The sequence below is a fragment of the Salminus brasiliensis genome, chromosome 8 (assembly GCF_030463535.1).
Source record: "Salminus brasiliensis chromosome 8, fSalBra1.hap2, whole genome shotgun sequence".
Lineage (NCBI taxonomy): Eukaryota > Metazoa > Chordata > Actinopteri > Characiformes > Bryconidae > Salminus > Salminus brasiliensis.
The window spans coordinates 5,212,814-5,238,138 of NC_132885.1; the positions used below are offsets into that span (position 1 = coordinate 5,212,814).

Genomic DNA, 25,325 nt, shown 5'->3' on the forward strand with positions numbered 1-25,325 from the left:
GACGAAAACATCTAGTATCAACCATGCTTGCATGCTCCATCGACAGCATGGTCAACATCACGGTTGAGTCTCAGCACAGACCTGCCCACGTTTCGGTGCTTCAGCTTCTTAGTTAGTTTAGCAGGGCTGTGTCCCAAACTGCACACCACCACATTACTACACTGTTTCAACACTAGCCATTATTAGAACTGCAATTATTAGTATAGGTTCCTCAGTGAAGTGAAGGCATGTGTGAGTTGGGATGCAGCCACAGTAGCATTAAATTATACAGCTTATTCATCAAGCATACATTATCAAAAACCTGTAGTTTAAGGCAGGTTTAAGGGTCCAGCGATTAGATTTTAAGGTTTTTAAAAGTTGGTTTCAACTAGTTATTGCATGGATCATACAAGAACCACAGGCACAATCATCTAATGCTGACCTTTACTTGCAGCCTTTTGTCATACGTGTGTCATACATCACATTTTCCCCCCTTTTGGTTTGATTGCTTGGTCCGGGCCAAGGGAACCAGCTACAAATATAAACACACCCTTAAAAGTGGAGCTCTTTTCTTTAAAGAGATGCCAGATAAAGCCCAACTGTGGCGAGGACACCATCCTACACCATCAGAAGACTCCTTGAAACTGAAGGAAATTAAGGAGGTCTGGAACAGGAAGAGATCTGAGCCACTCAAATCCAGTTCCTGAGAGTCAGCAGCTGTTTGTGTGATCGGCGGATCACCTACAACACCTTGTAGCTCAGCAGCTTAACACTGGAGCAAGCCTCAGCTTGGACTGCAGGTGGAATGGCAGTGAGAAAGTCCGCACTGTTAGTGGACTACTGAAGAGAATTAGGGGTGTTCTCAAACTTTTGACCGCTAGTGTATATCAATGTGATATGAGACACACAATCTCCTGCAGTGTTAGTCCAGCCAGTCCAGGCCTGCCACTGTGCCTCACGTCCTCTTTTTGTCGCCTGTCTCATCAGGTGAATCTGTTCTTCCTGCTGAACATCGTGCGTGTCCTCATCACCAAGCTGAAAGTGACCCATCAGGCGGAGTCCAGCCTCTACATGAAGGCCGTGCGTGCCACGCTCATCCTGGTCCCTCTCCTGGGAATCCAGTACGTTCTTCTGCCGTATAAACCTGGGGGGCGCATTTCCTCGGAGATCTATGATTACGTCATGAACATCTTAATGCATTATCAGGTGAGCGTAAAGCACATTAATTAATTAAATAGTAGAAGTAAGAAGCTGAAACAGAATGCTGTCATCAGTGGAGAGGGAATTTACAGGAGCCGTATTGTCGCTGTCATGCAAAAACCTTGTACAGTATATTCATTTTTGCTGTTGGAATTTTTGACATAATGTGAATCTGGTAGTTGTTCTTTACATGATGTCCAAATCACATGATAAATGGACCAATAGAAATGCTCCAAACAGACTTTTTGGAGTAAAATCTTTGGACATTGACTTCCATTGAAAGCTATAAGATTTTTTCCTCCTCTTGTAGTAAGTAAGTTACCATTTTGGAGATACAAGGCTTTTGCACATTGCATTTGCATTACATGCACCAAAGTAAGCCACAATTTCCCAACCCCTCTGTTTATTACGTAGGCTGATACATATGCTAAAGAATTACTGAAATTCTCTGCTCTGATTGGCTGCTCAGTACTGCATCGCTTTTAACTGTTCTGTAAAATGTGAAGAAAAGTCAACTTTAGCCACGAATGTGTGGATCCTTCTGAACAGTCAGGAACAGCACCCCTTCAGTCCCTGCAGTCTTCCACTCCAGTAGCTCTGAAACAGACAGTGCCTGCAGCTGCAGCTCACTCCATATCACTTCAGTGGGAATTGGTGGAGCTGAACTGCTGTAGGATGAATAGGTTAGAGCAGGAATGGCCGTCCGAGGGCCAGAGTCCAGCAAAGTTTGCTGATCTCCTTGCTCTAACAGACTCAATAAACCTGGCAATTAACAGGTGAGTTACAGCAGATGTGCAAAAGCAGGAAAAGCACCCAACTGTGCAGAAATCTAGGAATCCAGGAATCCAGGCCTCTGGGATATGTGTTGACCACCACTTAGAGGGTCATAACCCCCTTTCACAGCCCTTTTAGACATAAAATGCAGTTTTCACCTGTCTTGGAGTTGAATTATGCTATGAATTATAATATTTTTCCAAACATGAATTGTTTATTATTGTTTTATTTTTAGCATTTCTGATTATATACATCAGCATGTATAAGTATTGGTGTATACATGCTGTTTTTTTATTAACTGTACCAGCTGCACATGATCTCTTTATGTGAAAAAAGTGCTGCCTAAATAATAATAATAATATAGTTACTATAGTAAATATTGATAGTAATAATAATAATAATATAATTATTGCCAATATTTACTATAATAATTATAGATTATTATTTTTATCATTAAGTTTTTGTCATGCTTATATCGATCTTCAGGAAACTCACCCCAGTATGTTAAAATAGCACACCGCCCTTACTGCTCCATTTATTAGTACAGCATGTAGTGTATATCAGCCTATAGTAGTAGTAGTAGTATGTATATTCAGAATTAGCCACAGCCAGTGTTTACGTACTGCATCATCAACACATTTCATTCAGTCCGTTTTCCATGATGGTGTGTGTCCTGGGAGTGTTAGAACAGGACACAGATTCATGTTAAATAGTCTATAATTGCAAGCTGTCCAAAGTAAAGGCAGTAAATTGCAGTAAATGTCAAAATAGCACTTCCAGTGCGTTTACAACCGCTTATCAAAGGGCGGGAGCTGAAACCCTTCCCAATAGGTACAGCCTGAGAGAAAGCTTGACCTCAGTAAGTCGAGGTCATCATGATTGTACAGACTGTCTCAGGGAGTGTATTTTTATGGCCTGTGGCTGATTGGCAGGAAGGTAATTATAACATGTGGTGTGTTGTGAGGAATGCTGCGAATGCATGGGACAGTTAAGTGCCGCCAGGCCAGGCTCAATCTGCTCAGTGAATAATGCAACAGTACAGGCTTGTTGTCTGCAGCGATTTGATATGCATATTAAGCTCCTCTCTGCCAAAATGCATGAAAACACTGGGGCTGAGATCAGAACACCGGGGCTAGTTAGCACAGAGAAGAACTATGCCGGGGGTGAAAACCTGACGTGTTTATTTTCACTTGGAACTGACTGGCTTCTTCTGCGTTTTTCAGGGGCTGCTGGTGGCCACTATCTTCTGCTTTTTCAACGGGGAGGTAAGGCTTCTACACTGCAGCAAAATACAGCTTTCCTGTTTATCTCTGTGGACCCGGAGTCTGTACCGCATCCTATCCCCCGCCACCATAAGATCAGACACAGAATCAGGCCCCTAGAGCATTGTTGGCAGGTCTCATAGCCCTCCCTTCAGGCCTGAGTTCAGCTCTGGATAATTAAAGATGTTGGCGGCTGTCCATATACACACATTTGCGATTCGTGCTGCTGAGGAACCACGTCCAAATTAGCTCTTTGCTTTTTGAGTAGCTGCCTTATGAGCATTGCATGAAGGCTTGAGTAGATGCATCCTGAGAAACGTCACAGGGTCAGGAGTTAATACAGTAATTACCACAGCCGAGGCGGATGTGTGACAGCCGGTGCGGCGGCTAGGGCGGGCGGGCTGCAGGAGAGCACGTCATTGAAGAGTGGGAAGGGGAGGATTGTGTCTCTTGTGTTGTGGATTTGTCTCTGGAGGCTATACGACTACACGGAATAGCCCCTGAATGCAGAGATCAGCCAAGATACATTGTATGTCCAAATGTTTGTGGACACCTCTTCTAATGATTCAGCATTCAGCTCCTTTAAGTTGCACAGCTTATCTAGTCCCTGTAGAGAAGTATCACCATTAGAATGGGACTCTCTGGACTCAGATATGATGAACTAGAGGGGTATAAAGCCCCCCAGCATTGAGCTGTGGAGCCGTGGAAGAACTGTGTTCTCTGGAAAAATGGATGGTTGGTGCCCCATCCAATACTTTTGGGATGGGATGGTGAGTTTAGGATGGTGATCATCCAACATCCCAACCTCACTAATGCTCTGGTCACTGAATGCTATCAAATCCCTACAGCAATGGTCCTCCAAAATCTTGTAGAAAGCTTTCTTCCCTGGACAGTAGAGATAGTTACTCCAGCAAATGCAGGATGCACTCTTTTTAAAACTCTAGATTCCAGAAGAAATAGTGAATTGAGCCGGTGTCCAAATACTTTTGTCCAAATAATGTATGTTTGGTGTCCACATTTTCCTTCCTCTGCACACATTTAAAGGCATGTCATTATCTCAAACAGCTATATGAATAAAAAAAGAGTAGAAGCAGCCACGCTGAAGCATTTACAGTACTGCGTCGGGGAAGTCCGAGACCCTCCATTTATTTAATTACCAGTTAAAACAGCCATTAAATACAAGCTGTTCATTTTCCTGCATCAACAAAAGAAGCAGAAAACACCAGAAGCCTCAACATCTGACTCAGATCTGTCAGATGTCTGAGAGTCCAGAGCTCCACCTTCACCTTTCTTACAGCTGCCATTCTTCTCAGGAGACTCACGTTCACGTTCAGAGCATTTTTTGATTCTCACCATCCAGTGCATCCCAAACGCATTTAATGATGTTGAGGTCTGGACTCTGGGGAGGTCAGTCCATTGTTCTGAGAACAGCAGCAGCTTCAGCAGTTTGATTTATCGGTTTGCTTTTCCCAGTAAAAGCTTCTTGATCATCTCCACATCCGTTCAGACCCACGGCTTTGAGTTGCCTTCTCAAAGTGGAAGGATGAACTCACCACCTGAAGTGAGAGTGGAGATTGATTTTCTCTTCGCTCTCAAGGATGAAAGCTTTAAACGCTGTTTATCTGATGGAGGCAGGCTACCAAGTCTTGCACGTTTGTTAGGGGTCCCGTTTCTCTGAATCTTTTCATCATATTTTACCTCCAGGTTTGGAGACTCCTGTTTTCTCACTTATTGTCCTTTCACTTTCTCCTTATATCTCCTCAGAATATCTGAATATCCTTAGAATTATCTTCTGAAAAATTAATAACATGACTTTAAACAAATAAAAGGTGCTTTCGCTGTACTTTAGGAGTTTAGCAGTACAGTATACAGTGTCTATTTAAGATTATGCATGCAGTTTGTATAAATCTAATTGGTGGGGTTTACGTCCAATTGCATTTTAGCATAATTAACTTTCTCCCATAGAAATGAATTATGGAAATCTTTAGGCACCCTACTTGTGTACGAAAGCAGCACCCTTGAATCCACCTAGGACACCAAAGCAACCACATAGCAACCACATCAGAACAACCTGGGACATTGTGGAAACTGTTTAGCAACATAGAGACAAAAAAGTTGTGTATACCTTGCAACCATGTGGAATATTCTATCAAGCACCTGGGACACCATAGCAACCACATAGCAACCCCATCAGAACAACCTGGGACATTGTGAAAACGATTTAGCAACATCAAGGCAAACAAAAACATGGTGTACACCTAGCAACATCTTTACAACCATGTGGGATATCCTATCAACCAGCTGGGACGCCACAGCAATCCCATAGCAACTCCATCTACCACATAGCAACCACATCAGTACAACCTGGGACATTGTGGAAACTGTTTAGCAATATCAAGGCAACAAAAGTTGTGTATAGCTAGCAACATCTTTGCAATCATGTGGAATATCCTATCAACCACCTGGGACGCCATAGCTACCACATAGCAACCCCATCGGAACAACCTGGGACATTGTGAAAACTGTTAAGCAACATTAAGGCAAATGACCATTGTGTACACTAGCAACACATTTGCAACCATGCGGAATATCCTATCAACCACCTGGGATGTCATAGCAACCACATAGCAACTCCATCAGAACCACTTGGGACATTGTGGAAACTGTTTAGCAACATCAAGGCAAATAAAAAAAACATTGTGTACACCTAGTAACACCTTTACAACCATGTGGAATATCCTATCAACCACCTGGGACGCAATAGCAACCACAGCAGAACCACCTGGGACATTGTGGAAACTGTTTAGCAACATCAAGGCAACAAAAGTTGTGTATAGCTAGCAACATCTTTGCAATCATGTGGAATATCCTATCGACCACCTGGGATGCCATAGCTACCACATAGCAACCCCATCGGAACAACCTGGGACATTGTGAAAACTGTTAAGCAACATTAAGGCAAATGACCATTGTGTACACTAGCAACACATTTGCAACCATGCGGAATATCCTATCAACCACCTGGGATGTCATAGCAACCACATAGCAACTCCATCAGAACCACTTGGGACATTGTGGAAACTGTTTAGCAACATCAAGGCAAATAAAAAAAACATTGTGTACACCTAGTAACACCTTTACAACCATGTGGAATATCCTATCAACCACCTGGGACGCCATAGCAACCACAGCAGAACCACCTGGGACATTGTGGAAACTGTTTAGCAACATCAAGGCAAACAAGGTTGTGTACACCTAGCAACACCTGTACAACCATGTGGAATATCCTATTAACCACCTGGGACGCCATAGCTACCACATAGCAACCACATCAGAACAACCTGGGACATTGTGGAAACTGTTTAACAATATGAAGGCAACAAAAGTGGTGTATACCTAGCAACACCTTTGCAACCATGTGGGATATCCTATCAACCACCTGGGACGCCATAGCTACCACATAGCAACCACATCAGAACAACCTGGGACAACCTGGGAAAGTGTTTAGCAACATCAATGCAAAAAAACATTGTGTACACCTAGCAACACATTTGCAACCATGCGGAATATCCTATCAACCACCTGGGATGCCATAGCAACCACGTAGCAACCCCATCGGAACAACCTGGGATGCTGTAGTAACTGCTGAGCAACATCAAGCCACTTAGAACAAACACTTGTTACCAGTCAGTCAAGATATGTCTGATATGCGCTTGTTTTGCTGCTGTTCAGCGGTCTACTGTAGATGCTTTGTGGATGATCACCTTGTCTTCAACTAACATTCAGATGGATATCTATTCAATTTAACAAACATTTCAAAGTTTAAATTAAACGTAATAAATAATACACTACAAGGACAAAAGTATTGGGACACCTGCTTATTTATTGTTTCTTCTGAAATCAAGGATATTAAAAAAGTTTGTCCTGCTTTTGTTGGAGCAACTGTCTCTACTGTCCAGAGAAGAAGACTTTCTTCTAGAATTTGGAGGAACATTGCTGTAAGGATTGCGTTAGTGACAAGAGCATTATTGAGGTCAGGATGTTGGATGATCACCATCCCCCCTCGTCCCCAACTCCCCAATTTATCTCAAAAGTACTGTATGGAGCACCATCCATCCATCATTCCAGAGAACACAGTTCTTCCACAGCTCGACGGCTCAATGCTGGGGGGCTTTATACCCCTCTACTAGCCCATGTCTGGCATTAGGCAGCATGGAGCCCATAGGTTCATGTTTATCTGCTCCAGAGAGTCCTATTCTATTGGCAGTACTTCTCTACATGGACTAGACAAGCTGTGTATGTGTGTGAATTTGCTGCAACTTAAAGTAGCTGAATGCATTCATTAGAAAGGGTGTCCACAAACATTTGAACCCTCTAGCAATTTGAGTATCTCTAGTATCTCTATAAAGCCCTTGTGAGATAACCCATTATAACCTACCTTTCTTTTTTCGCGCCGCAGGTGCAGGGCGTACTGAGGAGGCACTGGAACCAGTACCGCATCCAGTTCGGCAGCACCCTCAACCATTCGGACGCTCTGAGGTCAGCCTCCTACACGGCCTCCTCCATCACGGAAGTGCAGGGCTGCTACAGCATCGACAGCCACAGCGAACACTTAAACGGAAAAGGCTGCCACGAGGCCGACAACGCGGCGTCCAAGTCGGAGAACTCGTTCGCCTGAACGCACTGAAGAACACGGCGGCACAGTAACCGCGGCTAGACGTCAGCGTTTACCTGGCATGCCCTGCCTGGGCACTCCTTAGTGTTCCTCTGCTCTCACACTGTAAACTACCTTATTACCTTAAACCGCGGACGCTGATCAGTGGACACACCTGGTTTGGACTCTGTACAGTATCTAAAGTCGCCGGGCTCATTCTGAAAGATGCTCAGTGCTGCAGGTCTGATTGTTTAAAATGCCATTATTGCTCCTCGGTGTGTCTGGGCATGAAGAATTTTGACAGGGACTGCACTTTTTGATTGATTTGCCTGATCGGAAATCAGCCGTTGTGATAATTGTACATTTTTACTGCCAACAGTGTGCTACCCTCACAGGCGCTGTACTAAAAATGCTGCAAAATGTAGTTCCACTTTTATAGAACCTATTGTACAGAAAGAAAAACACGTGTATATACATATTCCTTTTCTGGAAGATAGCCAGTATCATTTTACATGTTGTATTCCGTCAGCATAGTGCTGTAAATTATACTAAAACAAAAGCGTTCTGTGAGTTATGTTACAGTGTACATATGTCGTGTCCAATCTGTGGTACTTTTCAAAAGACAAGAAAGTCAAAAGTCCAGTCTTGGTAGAGTGAATGGTTTTAACATTTCTGTGTATAGCCTTGGCTCTTCAACTGAAGCACATATTCACCTACAAAACTTTCACCTCTACCTGATCAGCCATATCAGCCATAACATTAGTACCAAGTGAAAAACATGTTTATCTTCATCTACAGTGGTTCCCATCAAAGGGTGGATATGTAAGGCAGTTCTTGAAGGTGATGTTGGTGTTAAAATCAGGACAAGTGGGCAAGAGTAAGAATCTGAGACACTTTGACAAGAACCAAACTGTGATGTTCTAGACAACTGGAAGGTCAGAACATCTCCAAAACATCAGGCAGGTCTTGTGGGGTGTTTGTGTTTTTTTGTATGCAGTGGTCAGTACTGACCTACCAAAAGTGCTCCAAGGAATGACAACCACTGCACCGGCCAAGTCTTATTGATGCAATCCATGGAGGCCCACCAACCTCCAACCTTACAGGATCTGAAGTAGCTGCTGCTAACGTCTTGGAGACGTTTCATCAGATACCATAGGACACCTGCAGAGGTCATATCTCGACAGGTCAGAGCTGTATTGGTTGGACAAGGGATGAAGGGGACCTAACATTGTTAGACCGGTGGTGTTAATGTTGTGGCTGATTGGAGTATATCTTCACTGTCATGTAAAATCCCTGTATCTCCAATTTTTGTTGGTTTTCACTTTTTGAAATGATGTGAATCTGGCAATTCTTTACACTGTTTCAGAAATCTTTGATGAATGGACCAATAGAAATGCTCCACAATGATCTAGAATAAAATTGTTTCCTTTTCACCTCCATTGAAAGTCAAGACATTGTTTTCCTTCTCCTGTGAAGTTTTTGTGTGACAGTGACGATATATTAATATATGATCTTTTCTTTATAGAGGTTGTTATTTTTAAAGGGGCATTCAGGCCTTAAACTAACATTTAATATGTATGTACCTGATATTTCGTCCCGCAGCCTCAGCAGTTAGACAGAATTCCCAATGTTTAATGTCATTCCTATGTTCATACAACAGTATGAACATTAAAATTTGCTATTAAACATTGTGATTTATTAAACATTGTACTAATCACCAAATCCCAATACAGCCGTTGGCAATTCCTGCAGTGCTCAACCAATCATAACTCCTAGTCTCGCCACCAATCTTTAGACTTATTAAACAGTGCCGGCAGTGGTGGCACAGCTGTGCTGGCTATAATCATTATGAGGCTGAAGTTAGACAGGGTGAGATGAGGCTATTGGGTGGATTTGGGTGGAACACCTGCAGTATACTTGTTGGCTGTCTGGCTATTCCCAACAATCCACCCCGGAAAGAGTTGTAGTTTTTTAAGGGAAGAAAGAAATCCCACCTACCTTCAGGATGCATCATCAGAAAGGGGACGTCCTAGTCCCTAAAGCAGTAAATCTCCCTCTAAAGACTAAGTCGGCCTACTGAAGGAGGAGAGTAAGGATATTTCCAACAGATGTAGGGATGAGTAAATTGATCAGATGGGCTGGAGTGTCCCTTTAAACTACTAAGCTACATCTAGAGCTTATTACATTGGCATAATCGGTAATGTTTGGCGCTCCTAAGCATCAATAATTTCGTCTATCCATTCCATTCCATTCCCCAGTGGGTGAGCAGCTATATTGTATATCATATCTCTATGTTACACGCTATATGTCCAAATGTTTGTGGACACCTCTTCTAATGGGGTGCACCAGACCCTGCTGTCTGTCTTGTACTGTAGAAAAGTGTAGAAAAGTACCTGGCTTGTCTAGTGGTGTAGTGTTCCAGTGTAGAGAAGTACTGCCAATAGAATAGGATTCTCTGGAGCAGATAAACATGACCATATTGGCACCAGGCTGCCTAATACCAGGCGTGGGCTAGTATAGGGGTATAAAGCCCCCCAGCAGTATTGAGCTGTGGAGAAGTGGGAGAACTGTGTTCTCTGGAATGATGGATGGTTGGGAGTTGGGGATGATGAGGTGGTGTGGTAATGATCCAACATCCTGACCTAACGAACGCTGTTGTTGCTAAATGCAATCAATAAAATCCTCACAACAATGCTCATCTAAAATCTAGAAGAAAGCCTTCTTCCTTGGACAGTAGAGACAGTAACTCCAACAAAAGTCTTGATTTCAGAAGAAATGGCCAATGAGCAGGTGTCCCAAAACTTTTGTCTATATAGTATGTATTTATACATATACATATTTTGTATATATACATATTTTGGCACATAAATATATGTACACTTATGTAGATCCTGTAAATGTGTGTGTAAATCATCACTGCCAGAGTTTTTGGAGGTGTGTGTTTAAATGAATGAATGGATGTCTGTAAATACTCCTTTTTACGCTTTGCTTCGCCCGTGACTGAATTCATTACACACAGTTTCACCATGCTGAATTATTACTGAAGACTAATGTGACCGTCTCAGAGCTACCCATTGTGAGAATGTGGCTGAAAAATGTAACTTTAATCCCCCTCTTTCTCAGGTGCAGTGTACGCGAGTGTTTGTGTGTTTGTTATGAAAAATTGTTCACTGTAGGACGGGTTATTACTGTAAGCAAATTTGCTATCTTGGGTTTGCATTTGCCGCTACACTCAGAGCTCCAAAACTCCATATGAAAATGAGTACCCCACTACGAGAAGTGTGCTCATTAGCATAGTGTGCATAGTATAGTGGTGTACGGATTGGGACATAAGGCCTGGGAACTGAGGAGGGTGCTGAGGGGGCTGCAGCATCCCCAAATTTCAGTTTTAAATAATTAAAGCTGAAAATCTGAGCATAGTGAAGACCCATGTGTGCCTGTTTCAGAGATGTTTTCTAGGCCTGCAGTAGTCCTACACGGTTTAGGTGGTTGGTGTGGTGCAACAGATAACACCACTACCTGCCACTGAGCTACCACACCATTTTGGAGACTGGGGTTTGAGTCCCGGTCTGGGTGGCTATGCTGCGCTACACCAATAAGAGTCCTTGGGCAAGACTCCTAACACTACACTGACCCACCTCTGTAATATCAGTAACCTTGTAAGTCATCATCAGCTAAATGTAAAATGTAAAAATGTTTAAGATAAGTCGAAGCTCTTTCCTCAACATCCTCAGGGCAAGGCTTTGAGAGGTTTATTTACACTTGGCATTAGCATGCTTTCTGTATCCGGATAGTCTCTGGATCTACTTTGATTGGATCCTGTTTGCACTTGTCATTAAAATGCGTTTCCAGTGTAATCAGACGAGATTGGATTTGACTTTCCTGCATAAAAAGCCACACCAAGATGTGCATCATTTCTGCCTAACTTCCTGTAAACAACGGCTTCTCCTCAGAACTGTCCTGCTCCGGGAGACTGTGAATAGTTTAGCGGTACGGTGGGGGTTCTTCTACAGCGCTGTGGAACAATAGATGGTTCCTGTATTGCTGTAACGGCTTCATCAGGAAATGCGACCGGCTATTTAAACCGCAAGGGAGCAAACTCTGTAATACTGCTCTCGCCTACTGGGAAATAAGAGTGTACACACAAAAACACACACACGAGAAAAAGAGAGAGAGCAAGAGGGTGAAAGAAGCCGAGCTACACAGTAATTATTACTTATATTAACGTCCGATCCGATCACGAAAATCATTTGTATTTGGATCACTTGTAATATTTGTCGAGGAGATTCATCTCTGACCACCTCCCAATGTGGTTTGAGTGATCTGATTGTAATCCGATCACAAAATGCGTCTTGGGGGGGTTACAGCTGTCTTTTCATTCAGACAAGTGAAATCCGAACACGATCCGATCACAGAAAACACTGTTAATGCCATATTGATACTATACCTAATGCTAAGCATGGGCTGGAGGGGTAAAAATTCTTCTTCCCTGGACAATAAAGACAGTTACTCCAACAAAACAATGAAACAATGAATGAGCAGGCGTCTCAATACTTTTGTCCTTTTAGTCTATGTTGTTGGAGTAACTGTCTCTACTGTCCAGGAAAGGATTTCTACTAGATTATGGAGCACTGAGCTGTGGAGCAGTGGCACTGTGTTCTCTGGAATGATGGATGGTGGGGGAGTTGGGGATGAGGTGTGGTGGGGATCATCCAACATCCTGAGCTCAGTAATGATATTGTAGCTGAATGCAATCAAATCCTGTCAGCAATGCTCCTCCAAAACTCCAAAAAACGTATTGTAGAAAGTCTTTTTTCCGGGACAGTACAGACAGTCACTCCAACAAAAGCAGGATAAGCTCTTGATTTTAGAAGAAACAATGAATAAGCAGGTGTCCCAATACTTTTGTCCATTTAGTGTATGTTGTAACTTCATTCAGAAAGAGACAGATAGGTCGTCTATTAGCAGTGTGATGTCAGTTATCTGTGTATAATGTACACAAGCATGACATCATCACCCACCCACCCCCGCCCCCAACTCCAACACCTTCCCACATCCCTCTACGAAAGCATAGTGTCCTAAACACAGTGACGGTGTTATTCCTGCAGTATGGAAGTAAGTGTTGATTTCTCTGGAGTCGTCTTTATGTAACAGCTCATAAAAGATGGGTTCTGCAATCCAGTCTTATGCTGTCATGCAAATCACAGGTAATTAGCATGTGATTCTTGGTTGAACTGCACTGTGTGACTCACTGAACACCGTTCTTGCGGGTGTCAGTGTAGGTGAGAACACTTTGTCAAAGACACCGGTTATTAACACAAAATACTGATGGAATTGCAGTAATTTACTCGGCCTGTTTGACGTCAATGCACGGTGGGACGTGCGTCATTAAGGTGCCATAGAAACAGCGGCCATCAAACATACCCTGCACCCAGCCAGAGTGTATTTTTAATAAGAAAATGGCAGGCTTTGGGAACAGAGGTGAACTTTAGCAACAGAAAAAAATCAAAAGCACCCCAAAAAAAACATGTCCTTTAGAAGCTTTGCTGACTGGATCTCCTGGTGAGTCCACCAACCTTCACCTCCATCACCACTCAGTCGTAACATTAAAACCACCTGCCTAATATTGAGTAGGCCCCCCATGTGCCTAACCTGTCAAATCATGGACTCTACCTGACCTCTGAAGGTGTCCTGTGGTACCTGGCACCACAATGTCAGCAGAAGATCCATCAAGTCCTGTAAGTTGATGCTTATGCAGGTGGAACCTCCATAAGCGTCAATGATCCTTGGACGCCCATCAAAGGTGCTCTGCCACCGGTCCATCGGTTGACCTTTCTTGGAGCACTTTTGGTAGGTACTGATCACTGCACACCAGGAACACCCCACAAGACCTGCCTGATGTTTAGGATATGTTCTGACCCAGTCAGTGGTCCAGCCATCACAGTCTGGCTCTTGCGCTTGTCCATCAGCTTGTACTTCAAAAACTGACTGTTTACTTGCTGCCTAACATATCCACCCCTTGACAGGCGCCATTGCAAGCAGGTAAATAAATAGTACTCACGTCATTTGTCAGTGGTTTTAATGTTATGGCTAATCAGGAAAGCTCGTAAGTTGTAATTTTTCCTCTGATTTCCATTGACGGAACAAGCTGCCAGCAACCAAAGGCCTGCCCCCGGTCACTGTTAATTGGACTGTCAGTCTAATTCATTTTCTTTTCAATAGACTCACACCAAGCGTCCATCAGCTGGTGGACAGGTAGTTTTTCAGGGTGTCACAGTGATCGCTGCAGGTGCGCCAGAAGACACGAGTCAGCAATTCACAGTGGACGCTGTCAATTCCCAGCTTGTTTTATGGAGCCAGGTTGCAGAGGAGGAGAGAAGTCACCTCCTGGTACGAAGCCGTTCACTCTCAGTACCACACATAAACAAGATGCTGTAGACGTACCACTGATGGTTCCCTCATCTGATTTGAGCAGGACAGCATTTCTGTAGTCTCATGAAATCTGACTTTCTCCACTCTGTGTTCAGACCAGATCTGGTTTCCTTCGCCGTTCACATCAAATCTAGATATTCTTCCTCTCCTATATTCTTGCTTAAACACAGAAAGTTGAATGACCTCCCGTTCTAAACCCATAGGCATTATTAATATGGAGCTGGTCCCCCATTGCTCTAAGCTCTGCCAGCAGCAGCAGGTCTGGAGCTCTGCTGCAGTTACTGAGTCAGTTGGAGGCTTTTCTGCACTCTGCTCTGAGCTCAGCACTCGGCCCTGACCCCGCTCTGTAACTTTACGTGGTCTGACAGACACTCGGTGGACACTGAGCTGCTCTCTGTGAGCTGTTCCTCCTAAACTCTTCCACTGTTCAATAATAATACCACTCACAGCTGATGGAGGAAGATCTAGGAGAGAGGAAATTTCACCAGCTGACTTGTTGTTGTTGGTACAGCGGTGTCTCCTAATACATACAGAACCACGCTGGAGTTCAGTGAGCTCTTCAGAACCTCCAGGCAGACTGCAGGGCTAGGGGCTTGATTTTATACACCTGTGGCTGAACGGGACTGAATGAAACACTTGAATTCAACGATTAAGGGGTGTGTCCCAATACTTTTGTCTATATAGAGTCATTTGGCTGTCAAAAATGGGAACACTGAGATTAAAAATGGGGTCGCTGAGGTTAGGAACATGTGGACCCAAGGAATATGGACATAGGGGGAATACACATCCTTAACTGGACAGTAGGTGTTTAAAAAATACTAAATACCTAATAAACACTAATAATATCACTCCTACAGAAAGTGGTGGAGGTTCTCCATCACTGTGTTCATCATTAGAACATCTTCAAAGTTCTCCTCTCTCATGGAGTCTAGTATTATTTAGAGTTCTCCTCAGATCAACACCTGGTTTGATGGTAAATCAGGGCTTAATGATGGTAAATCAGGTGAGCTGCTGCTGCTGCTGCTGCTGCTGCTGCTGCTGATGATGATGGAGTTGAACACATCCTCCACGCTGTGCTGGCTGGACTGTGGAGGGGGCGTCCAGGAGAAACCTGGAGGAACCGAGCTCTGTTCTTCAAACTAGCTCACCGACAAGATCTCACTACTTTCTTTCTTCAGAATGAGAAGCTTATGTTTCTCCTTTTTACTGGATTTATGTTCATCTGCATCTGTTCTGATGAGATCTGGAGCTTCTACAGTAGAAACTCTCTCACTGCTGAGAGACATGACTTCTAATTATGTGCTTAGGTGCCTAAAACCTCTGTACTGCACTGTATGCCATTGCTGGTGCTTTTTTAAAGAGTGTTAATTACTATTGTACTTTACTATTAGAGTCATTCATTAGGTTTAATATCTAACGCTTGCTCTGCCACTCTTTAAAGAGGTTAAAGTTTTGCTGTAAGAGCTCACCGGACCCCCTGTTCTGAGCAGAGAGGTTGGCTGTTCCTAACAGTAGAGCAGAAGGGCCCGACAGACTGAATCCCTCAGCAGGAGATAAGGTCGCCCCCCTCTCCCTGCATGCCTGAGCTTCACGGTCAACTCTCTTCTAAGACTTCCACTGCCATGTCAACAGCTGCCTACGTCACTGCCTTTCTCAAAACTGCCCGAGATGTCTGACCAGAGATTTGGCTGAGAATCCGACTGACTTCAGACTGTGGTAATGTCCCTCATGGCCATTACGGTCCTGAATGGAAAGGGCAGTTTCAGATAAACCAGGTTGGAAGAAGGTAAATAAGTAAATAAACAAACAAATAAACAAACAGTGTTGCTATGGCCCAAACACGTACCCCTCCACACTCTCTCTCTCTCTCTCTCTCGCTCTCTCTCTCTCTCTCTCATCTCTTGCCATGGAACCAGCCTGAAGCACTGTCATGAATGAGTGTTTGCTCACAAATGACTCCTCCTAAAACACACACACACACACACACACACACACTGCTTACCCCTGCTTACCATATGGCTGGCACAAGGTGCTCAGTACATCACCTTGTGTCCCGATCAAGTTTTGCCCCGATCTTATCCGATCCAAGTCTCTTAATGCTGAGTATCAGCTGATACCGATCTGATCTGATCCAAGTCTCTTAATGCTGAGTATCAGTTGATACCGATCTGATCTGATCCAAGTCTCTTAATGCTGAGTATCAGCTGATACCGATCTGATCTGATCCAAGTCTCTTAATTCTGAGTATCAGCCGATACCGATCTGATCCGATCCAAGTCTCTTAATGCTGAGTATCAGCCGATACCGATCTGATCTGATCCAAGTCTCTTAATGCTGAGTATCAGCTGATACCGATCTGATCTGATCCAAGTCTCTTAATTCTGAGTATCAGCCGATACCGATCTGATCCGATCCAAGTCTCTTAATGCTGAGTATCAGCCGATACCGATCTGATCTGATCCAAGTCTCTTAATGCTGAGTATCAGCTGATACCGATCTGATCTGATCCAAGTCTTTTAATGCTGAGTATCAGCTGATACCGATCTGATCTGATCCAAGTCTCTTAATGCTGAGTATCAGTTGATACCGATCAGATCCGATCCAAGTCTCTTAATTCTGAGTATCAGCCGATACCGATCTGATCCGATCCAAGTCTCTTAATGCTGAGTATCAGCCGATACCAATCTGATCTGATCCAAGTCCCTTAATGCTGAATATGAGCCGATACCGATCTGATCCGATCCAAGTCTCTTAATGCTGAATATGAGCCGATACCGATCTGATCCGATCCAAGTCTCTTAATGCTGATGCCGATCTTTGTGTGCCTATAAATAATCCAGCTCCACAGTTTAGATCAGATGAGCTGCTGATTAATGGGTTCAGTAAAATCCTTTATTTTCAGTCTCAGTTTCTATAATCAGACTTTTCAGACTGACTGATTTAGTTTAGTCGAGACTTTTCTTAAAATGATGTTTTATAGTGTTTAATATCTTATAATCCAGTCTGACTCTCCTCCCTGACCAATCAGCTCCCAGCTCTGTTACAACACTGCAGTCTGACCACTTCCTGTAGTGGTACACAGTCTGGACTGGTATCTGTGGTTGTTGGTCTACTGGTGTGTAATAACTGGTTTATAGTGGGTGAATGTGCTGTCTATGTGTGATTGGGGTTTCTATAGCGTGTGTGTTAGCATTAGCGTTAGCCTCCATTCGAGTGAGCAGTTCTGCGGTTCTCCCGCTGGTAAAACAGAGCGTTTCAGTGAGAGTTTTATTAAGGGTCAGATATTATGGTCTGTTTTTAGGTTCCACTGTAAAATAGCTCCACACTGCAGAAAGGCGCTAAAGGAAGAGCAGCTGTGGATATCTGCACGGGCTGAATCCAATAGCAGAGACGAAAAGCTAACGCTACCAGACTGTACTACAATCTCTTAAGCTAGCTAACTGCATACCATGTCAACTCTTTGGCACCAAGAGCACTCGAAAAAGACACCAAAAATATCCAGTAAGACTGGAGAACATATTCACTAAAAATACACTACATGACAAAAGTATTTGGACACTTGATCATCCATTGTTTCCTCTGAAATCAAGGGTATTAAAAATAGCATATCCTGCTTATTTGAGAATTCCTGTCTTTACCATCCAGGGTAGAAGGCTTTCTACTAGAGTTTTGAGCATTGTTGTGAGGATTTGATTGCAACAGCGACAAAAGCTGAATTAAAGTTCAGGATGTTGGATGTTGATCACCACCTCAACTCAGTCCCAAAAGTATTGGATGGATATCATCACCATCATTGCAGAGTATACAGCTCTTCCACTGCTCCACAACTTAATGAGGGGTGGCTTTATACCCCTCTACTAGCCAACGCCTGACATTAGGCAGCATGGTGCCCAGAGGTCCAGAGGTTCATGTTTATTTGCTCCAGAGAGTCCTATTCTATTGGCAGTACTTTTCTAAAGTGACTAGATAAGCTGCATGTCTCCTTTCCAAAACTCGTCAGGCTTGTTCAGTTTTCCTTCATCAGACACTGTTGTCTTCTGTTGACTCTTCCATGAAGGTCAGGTGTCGCTCCACAGTAGAACAGAGCACCACTACTCCAGAGTCTGCTAAATCTCCCCAGAGGTCATTTGCAATCAAACGGCAGCTTTGGTTTTCCTCACTAGCAAAGCCTATCCGAGCCATTCTCTCAGAAAGTTTCTGTGGTCTTCCAGACCTCCACAACTTCCTGTTAACTGCCATTTCCTAATGACATTATGGACTGAAGAAAGATCCACCGGAAAACACTTTGCTATCTTCTTGTAGTCTTCTCCTGCTTTATGGGATTTCATTATTGCAGTGTTCAGAGTGCTCGGCAGCTGAGGTTCGAGCAGTCAGAGTATTTAGAAAGTTCATTGACTAAGTACTGAGATCACCTCTACTCCACTGTCGAACTGAATCCAGTGAGACCCTGGTGGAAGATATCAGAGAGCTCAAATTTCCTGGAGTGTTCAAAATTTTGCATAGCGCTCCTTTAATTCTTTTCACTCTAAAATTGAACAAAATCGTGTTGAAACTTTACACCAATCAGTGAAACTTCTACAGTTGTGGCCAAAAGTTTTGGGACTTACACAAAGTTTACTGCCTCAAAATGTATTTATTTATTTTTTAGATTCTTAAGTCAGTCCTGAGCAAGCTCTGCACCGTTGGTGACCTGATCCTGTATCTGCATCCTCTTTAGGAGATGGTCCTGGCACTTGCTTGACTTTTTGGGCGCCCTGAAGCTTTCTGCAGTGCAACTGAACCTCTCTCCTTGAAGTTCTTGATGAGTCAGCTCTTCCAATCAGCATAACAGAGTGACATCAGCAGCCATGTCCTTGCTAACACTTCCTCCTGAGCTAACGAGAAGATGACTGAAATGGTGTTAGCAGGCCGTTTTTGTGTCAGGGCTGAAATGCAGTGGCTGGAATGCAGTCATTTGGGTCAGTCTCAAAACTTTTGGCCATGACTTTACTAGGGATGCCCAAAAAGCAGAAAATGCTGCAATATGCCTTTAATGTCTATGACATCCAGATTCTTGGCTCGGTATTAAAAGGATCTGAGCCGCAACCAGAAACACGGCTGCCGTTTAATTCTGGCTGCAGGGAGAGGCTGTAAACTGGAGTCATTACTATGCTCCAGCGATGATGCTTTTACTGCAAGTGCGATGAATTCTGCTTCTCTGTCTGCATGATTTGCTGTTTCTCAAAGCAGGACAGGAAGCAGATGAACCACAACACACTTTCATTAGCTATAATGACTGTGGAGAGATGACATGGGTTTATTCTTTCATTTAGCCAAATTATTAATCATATCACGCTGCTCGGTTTAGGCCTCGAGTGGAACAGAATAAATGGAAGTCTGGATTCTATTAGTTTTTAATGCCGTTATTGTTTAGTGGATTTTTTTTTCATGTGTTTTATTCCAGCAAATGAAAGGATTCTTTCATGCGAATGATCCTCATATCAGAAGTATATCGCTGCTGTCCATTAAAAAACATGTATCTCCATTTTTGTCTGTTTGGCTTGAACCCTGTAAATAAATCTGGATTGATGGACCAATAGAAATGCTCTAAATTACTTGGAAGTGTCATGTCTGCCTTTGTTTGGTTTTGCCATGTGCTCCCAAGCTCTGTTTGTGTCCTGTCTGCCCTAGCCACGCCTGTCCATTAGTGTTTCCACCAGTGTCTCCTTTGTAGCCACACCCCCTTGTTAGTCCCAGGTGTTCCTTGTGAGTCTCTTGTCAGCGTCAGTATAAGTACCCCTTTGTTTCAGTCGTCCCTTGTCTGGGCATGTGCGTGCTGTGCATTGTGCTTGTGCATGTTCATGGCAGGTTCACGGTTTGTTGAGTTGGCCTGTTTATGGGTGTTTTAGTTTCATGTATTAACAGATCCTGTGAGTATGTCCATCTCTGTCTCATGACAAATCGTGACAGGAAGCTCTTATTTTACATTGACTTCCATTCAAAGCTGTTTTTCGTCGGACAGAGGCGATATTTAGTAGACGTATATAGTTAGGAAACTCCAAACGCATGTTGTCAGATGTGAAAATTTGAGGGGACTGTGTTCAGTCTTAGCCATTTGCAACTTTTTGCCAGCGACATAAACCCTTTCCACCAATCACAGCCCTCTGGCATTGGTATAGTAACGATAGCCGTGACTATTGACAACTTTATCTTTTAACCCCTCAACACTCCAAGCCTAAGGTGTATTACTCTAACTACAGGGATGTCTGTACAAACTGGTGGGGCTGTTCTTTAGTAATAGAAGTTTTTAAAAACACTTTTGGGCCGTTGGTGGGACATGGGCTGTTGAAGGGGTTAAATGAACTGTGCTCATGTCATTTATTTAAAGTGTATTTTTATATCAGTCAAATTTAAAACACATGATTTTATTCAGTTTGTCAAAGCAGATAACATTTCCCTCTTAACCCCATAAACAGCCTATGGTCAGCCTATGGTCAGCCTATGGTCATTTACAAGTGGAGAACATTTAAAGCAAATGCCAGCATGGTCAGTTGCCTTGTAGATCCTGCAACAGTGGAGGTCAAACCAAACAAGCCGATATTCATGGGGTGGTTGGTATGGTGTTGCTAAGTGGTTGCTAGATAAGTGCTATAGTGTTGCTATTTGATTGCTTTAATATTTTAGGTGGTTGCTATGATATCCTAGGTGGTTACTATGGTGATGCCAGGTGGTTGGTGCTATGGTGTTAATAAAGCTAACATGTTGCTTATGTTAATATGCTGTTAAGTGGCTGCTAGATGAGTGCGATAGTGTTGCAGGTGGTCACTATAGTATTTCAGTTGGTTGCTATGGTGTTGCTAGGTGGCTGCTCTATGGTAATTCAGGTGGTTGCTGTAGTATCCCAAGTGGTTGCTATGTGGTCTTGGGTGGTTGGTATGGTGCTGTTAAATGGCTGCTAGATGAATGTGATGGTGTTGCAAGGTGGTTGCTATAATATTTCACATGGTTGCTATGGTGTTGCTAGGTGGCTGCTCTATGGTAATGTGGTTGCTATGTGGTTGGTTTGGTGCCGTTAAGTGGCTGCTAGATTAGTCCAATAGTGTTGCAAGGTGGTTGCTAGAGTATCTCAGATGGTTGCTATGGTTTTGGGTGGTTGCTCAGGTTCAGTCAGATGGTCAGTTGGGTGATACGAGTGTATGTGTACAGGTTTAGCTGCTGGACGCTGTGCTGACACAAGGCCCAATCAAACAGAATGGGCTACAGACCACTGCCCCCCGAACATCTCGCTGAGCAGGGCTGGAATTTCAAACACTTCCTTAAAAAGGACTTCAGACTGCACAGCAGAAAAGGATAACTCTCATCCAGAGCATCTTTTAATACACACTAAATAATGCATCGAGCTCTGCCAGCTACTCAATTTACATATTTGTGTGAAATGTTTGACTTTGCTTCTACATGCTCACCATCAACACTGGAAAATTCTTCATACAAATATGCAAAACATGCAAATATGCGGCTCCCAAGAGGCGCAGCCATCAGAGCATTGCCGCTTGGCTCCATCATCAGGAGATCTCGGGTTTGATCCCCGGTCATGGGAATGACCAAAACTCTGAATCCAAGACCTAATATCATGATGTCAACAGCTCTGATCATTTGAAGCTTGGACTCAATAAGACATCTGCAAGAGTCCTGCTGTGGTGTCTGGCACCAAGGCGTTAGCAGCAGATCCTTCATGAGGTGGGACCTCCATGGATCACATCAATGAGCCTTGGGTGGCCATGACCCTGTCGCTTGTTCAGCGGTTGTCCTTCCTTGGAGCATGTTTGGTAGGTACTGACCACTGCATACCAGAAAAGAACCCCCCCCCCACACACACACACAAGATCTGCCTGATGTTTTGGAGATGTTCTAACCTGACCCAGTCATCTAGAAGGTCACAGTTTGGTTCTAGTCAAAGTGTCTAAGATTCTTATGCTTGTCCATTTTTCCTGCTTCAGCATCTCATCATCATCTTCAAGACCTGACTGTTCACTCAATGCCTAATATGTGGATCCCATGCCTTGAAAGATACCATTGAAACCAGATCATCGATGCTATTTGCTTCACCTGTCAGTGGGTTCTTAAGGTTCTTCACCAACCCCCGCCCCCCATATGGCTACCAAACGTGGTTCTTCTTCTATGGCTTCACTCAGCACCTTTATTTTTTAGGAGTGCAGTAAATTTAACGTTGAAGATCTGAATAGCCATTCTTAAGCATTCAGAAGCATCATGTTTACTTGATGTCGCATTGCACAGTACGTCTCCGGCATCATCTGAACTCGACATAATGTGAGGAAAGCAGACTAACGCACAGAAATCGCTTGCTGCTAGCTCAGCTTCCTATTTTCGCGCCGTGTTTTGCTGCGACCCTCTCAGCACAGTACTCTCCCCAATTAGAGTTCCTCTGTGCTGCTGCCGCATTAGCCATGCTCGCCTGCACCGCACTCCCTCAAGCTGACTGAGGGAATTTGAAATGATTCTCTTGTAGGTTTCAGGACAAAAAAGTAGGGCTCAGCCACCCTCCTACGCCACTTGCAAACACATTAGACGATATTTAATTCAAGAACCCGGGTCACGGGAATACAAAGAAGACATTTGCTTCCTTTGAAAAGCGCAGACGCATTCAATTTAACGTCTCACAGTCATTGTTTTCAACAGAGCTCGATCTGTTCAGACGTTTCAGGCTCTTCTTACCAAAAGATGCAAAGCCTGTACACTCAACGTCCATGCAGCCAGATTGCTCATGCTCCTAATGACCTAAATAACAGGCCGGACACAGCGATGGGCGGTGTATTAGTGGACCGTGGAAGCCTGGAGGCACACAGTCACCTGCACTTAGCTTCAAATTCGAATGAACATGCTTTCCGGCAGCATGAAGCGACGGCTACAGCAAGAGCTTTCAAGAAGAACTCATGATAACAAGGGCGCCCGACCCATTCTCCTGCAGATTCACTACCCTGTTTCTGCAGTAATTTAAAGCAATCTGCTGTAATACTGAAATCCTGCTGAAGTCCTTCATTAGTTGGACCATGTGCGCTACATTAGGGATGGAAGTTAACTCTGCAGGTGGACCTCCAGGAGCATTGGAGTAAAATGGGTACCAGGAGCACTCAAACAAACCCAGAGCGTACACTAGATAATTTTCTTGACAAAAATGATCAACATAAGATTTTATGACCGTAATATTAAACCATAGTTGCCAATAAAACCTTAATAAAGCAGTGGTTCTTACTCCTGGTCCTGCAGTTCTCCTGTCCTGGACATCTGGAAGTGTCCCCTGCTCCCATCACACCTGATGCAAATAACAATTATTTTTGCATATAAATATAACTTGGAATAAGATTTCTAATTTTTAATTTCTTCAGACTCATGGAGCAACACAGTACAACCAGGACATAGGACAATATAGAATGCAAATAAGTGATCTAGCTGCCAACTTGCCCATTTACTTATTTACAATTTACCTGTAGAGCAATCTACCTATCTACCTACCAACACACCTACCTATGTCCTAACCTACTTATTTACCTAAAGAGCAACCTACCTATCAAACTATCTACCTACCAACACACCTACATATGTCCCAACCTACCTACTTACCTAAAGAGCAAATTAACTATCTACCTACCAACACATATATCTATGTCCCAATCTTACTTGCCTAAGGAGCAAATTAACTATATACCTACCAACACATATATCTATGTCCCAACCTACCTACTTACCTAAAGAGCAATCAACCTATCTACCTACCAACACACCTACATATGTCCCAACCTACCTACTTACCTAAAGAGCAATCTACTTATCTACACACCAATACAAATACCTATGTCCCAACCTACCTACAAGCCAACATACTTACCTACCTAATAAACTACCCACCAGCCTACCTAACAACCTACCTGCTTAACTACCAAACTGTCTATTGACCAGCCTACCTACTTATCAAACTATCTATGATCAATGTACCAACCTACCCACTGACCTACTGAACAACCTACTAACCAGCCTACTTAACCAACCTACTTACCAACCAGCTTACATACTCACTAAACTACTTACCTACCAACTTACCAACCTACATAGCAGCTTACCAAACAACCTACCAACTTACCATCCTAACTACCAGCCTACCAAACAGAAATCATCATTTACCAACACTTGGGGCTTCCACAGAAATTAAACATAGATAAATAATACAGTTTAAATACCTTAATATTAAAGCATATGATACTGAACAACTTACCTACCAATAACCAACCTACCCACCAGCCAAGCTGACAAACTACATACTTACCAACCTAACTACCACCCTACCAACCAGCCTATATACTTACTGAACTACCTACCTACCAACATAGTACCCACAAACTACTGAACAACCTGCCTATCAGCCTACCCAACAAACTACATACTTACCAACTTAACTACCACCCTACCAACTAGCCTACATACTTACCAAACTACCTACCTACCAACTTTCCAACCTACCCACTGACCTACTGAACAACCTACTTACCAGCCTACCTAACAAACTACATTCTTAAAAACTTAACTACCACGCTACCAATCAGCGTACATACTTAACAACGTATCTACCATCCTATCAACCAGCCTACGTATTTTCTGAACTATCTATCTACCAACTTACCAACCTACCCACCAGCCTACCCAACAATCTACCAACTTCCCCAAACTACCCAACAACCTACCCAACAACCTACCAACTTCCCCAAACTACCCAACAACCTACCCAACAACCTACCAACTTCCCCAAACTACCCACCAACCTACCCAACAACCTACCAATTTCCCCAAACTACCCATCAACCTACCCACCAACCTACCCAACAACCTACCAAATTCCTCAAACTACCCACCAGCCTACACAACAACCTACCAAATTCCTCAAACTACCCACCAGCCTACAGAACAACCTACCAAATTCCTCAAACTACCCACCAGCCTACACAACAACCTACCAAATTCCTCAAACTACCCAC

The 25,325-nt window shown here is 43.4% G+C and overlaps 1 protein-coding gene across 1 annotated transcript in view; it reads left to right on the forward strand.

Annotated features, from left to right (window-relative positions):
• Positions 1 to 11,577, forward strand: part of calcrla (calcitonin receptor-like a) — a 64,690-nt gene extending 53,113 nt beyond the window's left edge. The window contains exons 11-13 of the mRNA XM_072685437.1: positions 967 to 1,185; positions 3,177 to 3,218; positions 7,675 to 11,577. Of these exons, the coding sequence (XP_072541538.1) occupies positions 967 to 1,185; positions 3,177 to 3,218; positions 7,675 to 7,893 (480 nt within the window). The 3' untranslated portion in view covers positions 7,894 to 11,577. The remainder of the gene's footprint in view (positions 1 to 966; positions 1,186 to 3,176; positions 3,219 to 7,674) is intronic.
• The last annotated feature ends 13,748 nt before the right edge of the window (positions 11,578 to 25,325 follow it).